This window comes from Polyodon spathula, unplaced genomic scaffold, assembly GCF_017654505.1.
Source record: "Polyodon spathula isolate WHYD16114869_AA unplaced genomic scaffold, ASM1765450v1 scaffolds_1213, whole genome shotgun sequence".
Classification (NCBI taxonomy): Eukaryota; Metazoa; Chordata; class Actinopteri; order Acipenseriformes; family Polyodontidae; genus Polyodon; species Polyodon spathula.
In genome coordinates this window covers 4,377-17,362 of record NW_024472696.1, presented here as the reverse complement: position 1 = coordinate 17,362, position 12,986 = coordinate 4,377, and the positions used below count along the sequence as shown (strand labels likewise).

Sequence of the window (12,986 nt, the reverse complement as noted above, 5' to 3'; positions counted from 1 at the left end):
CTATTAACAGTAACATCAATTAGAATTTTTCAGAGAGTGTAGATCTCACTCAGAATGACAAGCACTCTAAACGCTTAAACAGCAACGGGGTCTATAGAAACAGATTAAGAGCAGAAATATCATCTTTCACATTTAATGACTTAATGTGTTTGTAAGTGTTCAGAAGTCGAATATTTCTCACGCACTCTGTGTCAAGCCTGCAGGCGTAGCCACTGAACACTTACAAACATACAAGTAAGCTTAATAAGAATTGTATTATTACTGTTCATACATTCACTTTTGAGTCATCAGCATCACGTGACTGGAGAGCTGTGCTCATTAATAACGCATATATAAGCGTGCACCTGGAATGGAATAGTGGAATTTCACAGCTGGTGTTCCACTCATTCTGAGTGTGTACAATCCCGGAGCCCGGCTCCTCTGAGTGCTATGATTGGAATATGATAATGTAAATAAACTACTCTTCAAGTTGGTAGAATCAGCAGTTGTATTGATATGTGCGCAGACAGACCATGTCTATATAACACATCCGCACAGCGACACCTACAGTATTATATGCTTTCTGTCATTTTCTGCCATAAAAATAATAATTGTCAAATGTGTTGCTCTGTAATATTTTCCTATTTAATTAATGTGTTCCTATGCTTTGCCTGTGTATTTTCTTTTCCTTCTATCTGGATTGTGTGAGTTCTCAATGTAAAGGCAAGCTTGTGGGAATTACTGAGAAGTGCACAGTCCTCATTAGGGTATGGTTTATGGAGGATGGTTGTGTGTTGCAATCTCCTGCAGTGACAGATCTTATTAGCAGGGTGTGTGAGAGTCAAATGCATGAATTGTCATTAGAAGGTGCAACATAGTATCATAGCTGTAATGGAGAAAATTTACCAAATGAATTGTATGTGTATTAGAAGGGCCTAGAGGGTTACTACCTCTTTATTGGAAAACGGTTACAAAAGAAGGAATTGTTAAAGAATGATGTAACTACAGGTTTGGTATGTCCAGGCTGTATAGAGCTTATTTGTATATAGTTTCTGTGTTGGCCAAGAGGAATGAGGACTACACATTGTTCTTATGCATAAAGTGCCTTGTCATATTGCATGCTGATTTTGAAGTTTAATAAAGTATAAGTATTAAACTGATTAATATCGTTGTATTGAGCAAATCACTTTGGGTTAATCCACACAATAAGATGCACCAGTCAACAAAATGAAATTCAAATCAATAACAAAATTAATTCAAATCGATATCAGAATAAATTCAAATCAATATCAGAATAAATTCAAATCAATAACAATAAATTCAAATCAATAACAGAATAAATTCAGATCAATATCAGAATAAATTCAAATCGATATCAGAATAAATTCAAATCAATATCAGAATAAATTCAGATCAATATCAGAATAAATTCAAATCAATAACAGAATAAATTCAAATCGATATCAGAATAAATTCAAATCAATAACAGAATAAATTCAGATCAATATCAGAATAAATTCAAATCAATAACAATAAATTCAAATCAATAACAGAATAAATTCAAATCAATAACAGAATAAATTCAAATCGATATCAGAATAAATTCAAATCGATATCAGAAGAAATGCTATTTGTTTTGGGAACTGGGCCTGGCCGAGGTATTATTCATCTTAATTATTCAAACCAAGTCGTCCACAATGATTTCAATAAAGAAGTGACGTATTCTACCAATGCGTTCCCAGAAATTCCTTCTGCTACCCATCCATCTGTCATTTCAGAAAGAAATCCCTGAGCCTCACATCCACCCGCAAAAATGGTCACTGGATTATTTGGATCTTTAGTGATCTTCTTTTCCAGTTCTGACATATTAATTTTATAAACTTTGCTGTTGCTGTCATGCTTCGCCCAGTACGCTCCTGACAAAATACCTTTATTGTTCTTATCAGCACAGCAAAATGCTGACCACATAAATTCAGGCACATTCACTTTTTTGTTCACACCAATGAATTTATCATTGGATGGATAGGCACCAACAATAACATAGGGGGTATTGGGATTTCCGCATGTGTCTTTTAATTTATTTGCCAGTTTTTTTTCATGTGCACTCCATACATCGTTATTGAAGTTAGCAAGCTGTGGCACCACATTGGTGTAGGTGCATGTGGCAGTCGCCCCGTCCCCAGAATTGTGACTGAAAGGGTTGACGTGTCCTTTGGTGTATTTGATAGCTGAAAGGTCCTTGTAATCCTCATCAGTTGCTTGATTCTTCACTCCTGAACCTGGTTTGTACTCCAGCATAGATTTCTCACTACTATTGGGATCGCTGACCTTCAAAAGATAGACAAGAGAACACACAACACTTCAACATCGTTGTCTTTGCCTGGTACTATACTGGGTAAAATCTTTTAATGAGCCTCATATTCCTACTCAGACTCTACTCAGACTCCCCGATACAAAACCATGTCATCCTGAAACGCAGACATGTATTGAGATACAAACATTTCTGCTGCGGTTAACAGTAAACCTCATCCTGTACTCTGGGAGAAGCATTTTAGATGGGGGTCCCTCTGAGAGCCACTCTTATGTGCATAAACTGAGTCTTGATTTAATCAACCGACAGTATGTCTAACAGGATTGTTTTAAAATAATTTCAGCTCAGTTCCACTCGCAGACCATAAAATAACAGCATGTAATTAGAAGATGCAGTAGTGCTGTGCAATGAAAGAAATAAATATCACATTTTGTTTATTTCAGCTCCACACACACACACACACACACACACACACACACACACACACACACACACACACACACACTTCCTTCACTGCTTATCGCCTCCATGCATCCCCAGTTTGTGATACTAGAGATCAAGAAGGTCCTCAGCACGTTTCACCACAACTGTACAAGCTGTCCTCTAGAAAGATACATGCAAAACCCTAAACTGAGAAGTATGTATGAACGTACAACTCCCTCCGCTAACTCTTTACTGACGGGGATATGCATCTCCACAAGGGGATAATAAAATAAACACCTTCTTACCTGGGGTTCGTAATACCAAGGTGGTCTTTCACTGGTGTTGCCGGATTTGAACACATAAGCAGAATAAACTGGAACTCTCTTCTCTTTGTCAAAAAGCGTTGCATAATGATATTTGTTATTTAACAACTGACAAATGCGCACATGGTTGTTTGTGGCAATATTTTTAGGGATTTGTCCTTTGTAAAAGCTTGATTTGCATGTTGTCAATGAACTGACCACTTCTGCATCTGATGCCAGTGCTGTCAAACTGACGAGCAGTGCGATGAGGGGAAACAGACGGCACACCATGGCACAAATCTTGTCCTGCAGCTGACTGGAAAGCAACTGCTGTGCCTGAGATATTTATCTCTGTTTAAAGACACCTACGAACACACACACACACACACACACACACACACACTGATTAACTAATCTGGTGCAAATATCAAGGTAAGCAAATATTTCTCATAAACAGATAGACATTGCTCAACAGCTGTTGTCCTTTGCAGTGTAGTTTATGGGTGTGGGTGCATGCTCTTGATCTAACTCTCACAGATGCCTCGTTTCCATGCACCACCCTACGCAGATTGAAAACCCTGCTCCCCCTGACACTGCGTTTCCATGTTCATTTAACCGACCAGCATTGGCTGCCCTGATTTTTTTCAGACCGTTTCCCAAAGCGGGATGAGTAGAAGAATATCACAAAACTGACTAATCAAGTGACGTGTGGGCGTAATTATTTAATCCACATCCACATGTTGTGTGTTAATGTTGATGTATAGTCATAAGAACATAAGAACATAAGAAAGTTTACAAACGAGAGGAGGCCATTCGGCCCATCTTGCTCGTTTGGTTGTTAGTAGCTTATTGATCCCAAAATCTCATCAAGCAGCTTCTTGAAGGATCCCAGGGTGTCAGCTTCAACAACATTACTGGGGAGTTGATTCCAGACCCTCACAATTCTCTGTGTAAAAAAGTGTCTCCTATTTTCTGTTCTGAATGCCCCTTTTTCTAAACTCCATTTGTGACGCCTGGTCCTTGTTTCTTTTTTCAGGCTGAAAAAGTCCCTTGGGTCGACACTGTCAATACCTTTTAGAATTTTGAATGCTTGAATTAGGTCTCCACGTAGTCTTCTTTGTTCAAGACTGAACAGATTCAATTCTTTTAGCCTGTCTGCATATGACATGCCTTTTAAGCCTGGAATAATTCTGGTCGCTCTTCTTTGCACTCTTTCTAGAGCAGCAATATCTTTTTTATAGCGAGGTGACCAGAACTGCACACAATATTCAAGATGAGGTCTTACAAGTGCATTGTACAGTTTTAACATTACTTCCCTTGATTTAAATTCAACACTTTTCACAATGTATCCAAGCATCTTGTTAGCCTTTTTTATAGCTTCCCCACATTGCCTAGATGAAGACATTTCTGAGTCAACAAAAACTCCTAGGTCTTTTTCATAGATTCCTTCTCCAATTTCAATATCTCCCATATGATATTTATAATGTACATTTTTATTTCCTGCGTGCAGTACCTTACACTTTTCTCTATTAAATGTCATTTGCCATGTGTCTGCCCAGTTCTGAATCTTGTCTAGATCATTTTGAATGACCTTTGCTGCTGCAACAGTGTTTGCCACTCCTCCTACTTTTGTGTCGTCTGCAAATTTAACAAGTTTGCTTACTATACCAGAATCTAAATCATTAATGTAGATTAGGAATAGCAGAGGACCTAATACTGATCCCTGTGGTACACCACTGGTTACCACACTCCATTCTGAGGTTTCTCCTCTAATCAGTACTTTCTGTTTTCTACATGTTAACCACTCCCTAATCCATGTACATGTGTTTCCTTGAATCCCAACTGACGTTCAGTTTGAGAATTAATCTTTTGTGCGGGACTTTGTCAAAAGCTTTCTGGAAATCTAAATAAACCATGTCATATGCTTTGCAATTATCCATTATCGATGTTGCATCCTCAAAAAAATCAAGCAAGTTAGTTAGACACGATCTCCCTTTCCTAAAACCATGTTGACTGTCTCCCAGGATACTGTTACCATATAGGTAATTTTCCATTTTGGATCTTATTATAGTTTCCATAAGTTTGCATATAATAGAAGTCAGGCTTACTGGTCTGTAGTTACCTGGTTCAGTTTTGTTTCCCTTTTTGTGGATCGGTATTACGTTTGCAATTTTCCAGTCTGTCGGTACCACCCCTGTGTCAAGAGACTGCTGCATGATCTTGGTTAGCGGTTTGTAAATTTCTTCTTTCATTTCTTTGAGTACTACTGGGAGGATCTCATCCGGCCCAGGGGATTTGTTTATTTTAAGAGCTCCTAGTCCCTTTAACACTTCTGCCTCAGGTTATGCTAAAGTTCAAACAAAATTATGCTGGGTATTTAAAACTGATAGGAACTGGATGACATGTGGGGCATGTTGTCAGTATCTTCCTTTGTAAAAACTTGTGAAAAGTAATCATTTAACATATTTGCTATTTTTTTTTCTTCCTCTACGATTTTGCCATTTGTATCTCTTAAACATTTAATCTCCTCTTTGAATGTTCTCTTGCTGTTGTAATATTGGAAAAACATTTTGGAATTGGTTTTAGCTCCCTTAGCAATGTTCATTTCTATTTCTCTCTTGGCCTTTCTAACTTCCTTTTTGACTTGCGTTTGCAGTTCCGTGTACTCTTTCTGCGTACTTTCTTTTTGGTCCTTTTTTAATGCTCTGTAAAGTGCCTTTTTTCGCTGAATATTTTTTTTAATTGATCTATTAAACCATTTTGGCAATTTAGTTTTACATTTAGATTTGTCTACTTTAGGGATGTAATTGTTTTGCGCCTCTAGTACTACATTTTTGAAGAACAACCATCCTTCTTCTGTGGGTGTTTTCTCTATTTTACTCCAATCTACTTCTGTTAGTCTCTGTTTCATGCCTTCATAGTTTGCTTTTCTAAAATTGTAAACCTTAACTTTAGTCTTTACTTTTGGGGATTTGGGCATTGGTACAAGGGATATAAATGGGTCTATGGAACACGAGTTGTTTAAAATGTAAGTTTGTAGTTAGGCATGAGGATTGCACAGCATGTAATAATATGTGAGCACGGGGAATTGCACTTTATTAATTCATGTGCAAGACCCCAACTGAATGATTGATTAGCAATCGAGTCTCAGTACAGCTGCATAAAAGCAGCATGTTTTTACTCACTCTGGGTTGTGTGTTCGGTGAGTGGAGAACGGGACTGGAGACGGAGGTAACAAGCCTGTAATAATAGTTAAACCGAAAGCTCACCGTTTTTGTCTGTGTAGTCCATTTTGTTTGTGTCTTTATTTTGGTGAAAGTGTCGTGTCCTGTGTGTTTTGTCTTTACAACCTTTTATTTTCTGCCTGTTTCATTATTAAACGCTGAGCGAAGCCAATCGCTCAGCTTCACCAAACTCCACCTCTCTGTTTATTTTGTGTTGGTTCCTGTTTCTGGTTTGACATCACCCACTGCAGCCGTCTTTGTGACAGCAATGCAGTCTTTTCACTCAACTCAGGGACTATCAATAAGGGAGAACCCGGATCAGGAGGTCAATCCGTCCTCATGGAAGTGAGGTAAAAGTAAGTAGCTTCATGTAGCAGGGGGAGATCTGTGCTGACTCTGCTGGCGTGTTCACAGGGCTGCAGGAAGAGGGCAGCAGTCATCCAACAACCGCCTGTGAGTCATGGCAGTGATACGGGGAGGTGGGAAAGTGGGTGTGTGGACTTTCCCCCTCTCTGAATGGCTGAGAGGCAGGTCTTGGGGAGATTGTTAGTCCTATAAGTTAACGCTCTGTTGTTTCCTCAGGTCTGCCCTTTTAAACACGCCGAGAGTGCGGAAACGCTGGTCCACGATCAAGAACCAGATGGAGAGAACAAAACGGAGGTTCAGAGCGAGACAGTGAGGGAGGGGAACCCTTGGGCAGACCCTGAATAAGTATAGTTGAGACAGAGATCGAATGACGCTTGGTGTTAGATCTCCTTCCCGACCTGTGAGGGCACTAGAAAGAAGGAACAGCGTAACCTTAAGCAAATGGCAAGACAATTTATTCCGTAGGGTAGGTGGAAGTCAGCCATTTAGGAAAGGGGCGGAACTACAGCACCCAAGCTCACTGAACCGGATGGTAGAGGCGTGGCATCCGAGGATTGGAGGAGCAGATGCGTTCGTTAACCTAGGGGTCATGGGCAAGGGTATAAATAGGGGGGCGTAGCTTCAGTGATCTGTTCCTTTGCATATGGTTATACCAAACAACCTAGAACGAGCCTGTACAAAGTGAACAGGACTAGAACATTTATCAAGAACAATAATGTTTCTTAAATGTGCATTTAGATATGCAATAAGTAATATATTCATTCAATAAGCGAGTGAGTTGATGTGTCGCAAGGCCTACTGAGTGGTCACGGTCATCAGGCTGGCAACACACAAACAAACAAAATGTAGTTCAGCGCTGGGCAGTGCACTTTTAGGAACTAATAACGAAACTAAACAAAAGCAAACAAAATTACAAAAACAAGTTAGCCGGCTTTCACATTAAAAAGAGATTTGTGGAAAAGGCTTCAGCTCACACATACAGCCACACTCTCACTCCTGAGTTTCCCCTGAACTGAACTTCTAGGCTGGCTACAGCTTTTTATATTCAATTGATCGGTTAATTAAGCAAAGCGGTGGTTCTGACTGGAAACTCATTTTAACCTTAGATCAAATCAAGTAAACATCAAGCATATTTAAGGCGCTTCCAATACCAGATCAAATCATCAATCGAATAGCTAGTATATTATTTGTCCTTCGATAAACAGTATGTCCAGTGACCGGCAAGGAAAGGATTTATATCTTACCTCAATCCATTACGTCCTCGCTGTGCGTCAGAGTTCACCCCCTCCTCCCCAGCCTACACCTGTTTTCTTGGCTTTGTCTAACGGAGGAGGGCAGCTATCCTGACCCCTGCCCATGGCTTACTGTGACAGAGATCGAATGACGCTTGGTGTTAGATCTCCTTCCCGACCTGTGAGGGCACTAGAAAGAAGGAACAGCGTAACCTTAAGCAAATGGCAAGACAATTTATTCCGTAGGGTAGGTGGAAGTCGGCCATTTAGGAAAGGGGCGGAGCTACAGCACCCAAGCTCACTGAACCGGACGGTAGAGGCGTGGCATCCGAGGATTGGAGGAGCAGATGCGTTCGTTAACCTAGGGGTCATGGGCAAGGGTATAAATAGGGGGGTGTAGCTTCAGTGATCTGTTCCTTTGCATATGGTTATACCAAACGACCTAGAACGAGCCTGTATAAAGTGAAACCGAAAGCAGACGGGAGGTTGCGGAGAGACGGAGTGAGGAGTGGTACAAGACACCGATCGAGAGGATCGGGCTGGCTCTACCACCCACGGCACCAGCAGGACCCATGATGAAGGCCCCAAAGGCAAGGGCCCAAAAAATGACAGCGGAGGATGACCCAGAGGCTTATCTGGTTGCTTTTGAGCAGCTGGCTACCACCATGTCAAGGCCCAAGGAGTTTAGGGAAAGCCCGCTGGGACCCTCCCTAATTGGGGAGGCTCAGGCAGCCTACCAGGCCATGACGGACAGTGAAGCCGCTCACTGCAACCTGGTAAAGTGAGCCATTCTGGGCCATTTGAACATCCTGGGGGAGACACGCCGTGTACGGCTCTGGGGGTACAAGGGGTCCCAGGATGCAAGCCCCAGGGTTGTTGCACAAAAACTGGGTGATCACATGGTGGACTGGCTCAACCCCACCCAGGAAACAAGCCTACAGATGGGAGAGTCTATTGTGGTTGAGCAGTTTTGCCATGTGCTTGGTGCCGATACCCAAGCGTGGATACGGCGCCACAACCCCGACACCCTGGACAAGGCAGTGAAACTCGATGAGGACTTCGAAGACTCCCTGTTTTCTGCCCAGACTGGCCTACTCACCGCTCCAGCACAACAGAGCAGCCGAGTACCACCTCCTCTCTCCGCTCCACCATCACCGGGACCAGGTCCGAGACCTTCTAGACCACCAACCCCAATGAGCAACCTTGCCTCCCTTCCATGGAGACCAAGGTTGACCCCCATGTTGGTCTTTCTAAGTGATTCTTATTGTAGTTACTCAGATAAGGTGCTGGTTGAGGAGCTGCTGTCCGGTTATGATTGCCTGCCTTTCAGCACCTCAGCAGTGGGAGTGGTCTGCACATCCACCACGGCAATCCTCCTTCCTCCGCTCTTACTTCCAAGGGGCAGGAGACCAGGTTTGCAGCGAGACATGCTGTTACCAGGGAAATGGATGTAAACAGGACTAGAACATTTATCAAGAACAATAATGTTTCTTAAATGTGCATTTAGATATGCAATAAGTAATATATTCATTCAATAAGCGAGTGAGTTGATGTGTCGCAAGGCCTACTGAGTGGTCACGGTCATCAGGCTGGCAACACATGAACAAACAAAATGTAGTTCAGCGCTGGGCAGTGCACTTTTAGGAACTAATAACGAAACTAAACAAAAGCAAACAAAATTGCAAAAACAAGTTAGCCGGCTTTCACATTAAAAAGAGATTTGTGGAAAAGGCTTCAGCTCACACATACAGCCACACTCTCACTCCTGAGTTTCCCCTGAACTGAACTTCTAGGCTGGCTACAGCTTTTTATATTCAATTGATCGGGTAATTAAGCAAAGCGGTGGTTCTGACAGGAAACTCATTTTAACCTTAGATCAAATCAGGTAAACATCAAGCATATTTTAGGCGCTTCCAATACCAGATCAAATCATCAATCGAATAGCTAGTATATTATTTGTCCTTCGATAAACAGTATGTCCAGTGACCGGCAAGGAAAGGATTTATATCTTACCTCAATCCATTACGTCCTCGCTGTGCATCAGAGTTCGCCCCCTCCTCCCCAGCCTACACCTGTTTTCTTGGCTTTGTCTAACGAAGGAGGACAGATATCCTGCCCCCTGCCCATGGCTTATCTATGGTCAGCCTGTCCACATATCTGCAAGCTAAGTTATTAATCAATCAGTGAATCTTTATTTCTTATTGTGAAGGGAAGAGAATGAATCTGAACTGCAAGTCTCCCTCCCAGCCTGGCAAGGTGCCACGTAAGGCTGGTGGTACACTGGGATGGGCCGACCCAAGAGCAGGCTGGAACAGGAAGTCAGCCTGTCACGGAGAGGCTTGTGGATGACGTCAGACCAGGAAGATTTACACAGTACTGGGAGGTATGAAGCGCTATTGCATGAGTTTATTGTAAATAAAAGATTTAAACAAACAAAACACTTCAAACAAACAGCACTGTTGCAGCAGCAAAGGTCATTCAAAATGATCTAGACAAGATTCAGAACTGGGCAGACACATGGCAAATGACATTTAATAGAGAAAAGTGTAAGGTACTGCATGCAGGAAATAAAAATTAACCTCAAACCTCAGCTTGTGTGGAGAAATGGTGCTCAATAAACATGATGTTTGGTGCAGTGGCCACTGGCATATTTGCTTATCCTGAATGAGCTGTAAAGCATGGTGAGGCTGACATGGTAACCCTGTATGAGCAGTACTGTAGCGCACTGCAGTCTCTACCGCAGGCATTTACTCTACCAGTACTGCAGTATATATTTATTTACTATAGTATACAACACTATATATACATTTGTGTGTTTATTCATTTTCCAAAGTGAAGGTACAGGTATACTGCTTTACTTCCAATTACAATGTCTATCATATTAAATAGGCTTGCTTCCACCTGAAGCAATCACTACGTTGTGCATTGAATGTTATTCCAACTGCAATTCCTTCTTTTACCACTGGGTGGCATTTTGAGGTGATTTAACACAGAGGTTAAACAATTCAGATGCTCTTTTTTAGGTATTGTGGACACAACGCTACTAGCGTTGAAACGTTTGTCAGATAATGTATTAAGCCTGTTTCAGTATTTATAAATTCAGCACTAGCAAATGTTTAACGCATTCTTATGACACACAGCGAAAGCCCTATAAGGTACTTTGGAATGGTGATGTTCCAGTCAGACACAGTATGTCAAAAGCTTTTTGGTTTTAAGGGACATCTGTCAAATTCTGTCATGAAGACCACCGTGCTGTGTTAACAGGGTAATGTCATCTTCATTTAGGATATGCACATTTTTGGGATATGCATTCATTTTAAATACAACACTTGATTAATTGCTGCATCCTGTAGCTGTAGGTCAAACAGTGTGATTGAAGCCCGACGTACAAAGCAGCTTTTCATCTATATCTGCAGATTCCAAATTGAAGTATAAAATACACACCAGGCACCAAGGATCTTCCACAGAGGAAAAGGTACGCTGGGTAATACTACTAGTGTTTATAAGAGCATCTCTAACTATAGATCCCTCTCCCCATCCAGCCACCGGAAAAAAAACATTACTTACATGCCTCATTTAAAACAGTATTACAATTTAGACATTTTACTGTAGTTTACTGTGGTATACCACAGTACTTCTGCAGTATATATTAAGAGACGTGTTTTTGGACAGTACTTTTTGTAGTATATTCTATATGTGTTTTTGGACAGTACTTCTGGAGTATATTCTAGGAGACATATTTTTGGACAGTACTTTTGTAGTATATTCTAGGAGACATATTTTTGGACAGTACTTTTGTAGTATATTCTAGGACTTTTGTAGTATATTCTAGGAGACATATTTTTGGACAGTACTTTTGTAGTATATTCTAGGAGACATATTTTTGGACAGTACTTTTGTAGTATATTCTAGGAGACATATTTTTGGACAGTACTTTTGTAGTATATTCTAGAGACGTGTTTTTGGACAGTATTTCTGAAGTGCATTCTAGGAGACGTGTTTTCAGACAGTACTTTTGTAGTTTAAAACTTCCTGTGTCTAGTAACCTTGGCTGTTGCTTCCAGATCAGAGACTTCACATAATTAACAATTATTAACTGATAAAATGTTTCACAAGGAAGTGAGGATTCTGGGTCAATATAGGTCAATATAGAGAACTGACAACATTGTTCTATGCATTGTGTTAATACTCATTCTCCTGAAACAAATAAGAATTTGTTAAACGGTTAATTTGAATATGGTCCAAGCAGCAAACAGCATAAAAAGCCAGGCCTGGTCAGTACTGTATGCATTGTCATCAGGTCAGCTCTGTGAATCTAAACACAGCAGGCTGGTCAGTACTGTGTGCATTGTCATCAGGTCAGCTCTGTGAATCTAAACACAGCAGGCTGGTCAGTACTGTGTGCATTGTCATCAGGTCAGCTCTGTGAATCTAAACACAGCAGGCTGGTCAGTACTGTGTGCATTGTCATCAGGTCAGCTCTGTGAATCTAAACACAGCAGGCTGGTCAGTACTGTGTGCATTGTCATCAGGTCAGCTCTGTGAATCTAAACACAGCAGGCTGGTCAGTACTGTGTGCATTGTCATCAGGTCAGCTCTGTGAATCTAAACACAGCAGGCTGGTCAGTACTGTGTGCATTGTCATCAGGTCAGCTCTGTGAATCTAAACACAGCAGGCTGGTCAGTACTGTGTGCATTGTCATCAGGTCAGCTCTGTGAATCTAAACACAGCAGGCTGATCAGTACTGTAGGCATTGTCATCAGGTCAGCTCTGTGAATCTAAACACAGCAGGCTGGTCAGTACTAAACACAGCAGGCTGGTCAGTGTGCATTGTCATCAGGTCAGCTTTGTGAATCTAAACACAGCAGGCTGGTCAGTACTGTGTGCATTGTCATCAGGTCAGCTCTGTGAATCTAAACACAGCAGGCTGGTCAGTACTGTGTGCATTGTCATCAGGTCAGCTCTGTGAATCTAGGGGCTGGTCATTGCTGTGTATAACATGATGACATTTTACAGGGCTGGTCATTGCTGTGTATAACATGATGACATGTTTACAGCGCTGGTCATGGCTGTGAATAACATGATGACAGGTTTACAGGGCTGGTCATTGCTGTGTATAATTTGTTTCCTTTTGCAGTTATCACATCT

The 12,986-nt window shown here is 41.3% G+C and overlaps 1 protein-coding gene across 1 annotated transcript; it reads right to left on the bottom strand.

Annotated features, from left to right (window-relative positions):
• Window positions 1-1,527: 1,527 nt before the first annotated feature.
• Window positions 1,528-3,347, bottom strand: LOC121309334 (endonuclease domain-containing 1 protein-like). The gene is made up of 2 exons (XM_041242212.1): window positions 3,019-3,347; window positions 1,528-2,307 (listed from the first exon to the last, which is right to left on the bottom strand). Exons 1-2 carry the CDS (start codon window positions 3,304-3,306, stop codon window positions 1,654-1,656), a joined length of 942 nt encoding a protein of 313 aa, XP_041098146.1. The 5' UTR covers window positions 3,307-3,347; the 3' UTR covers window positions 1,528-1,653.
• Window positions 3,348-12,986: the final 9,639 nt, after the last annotated feature.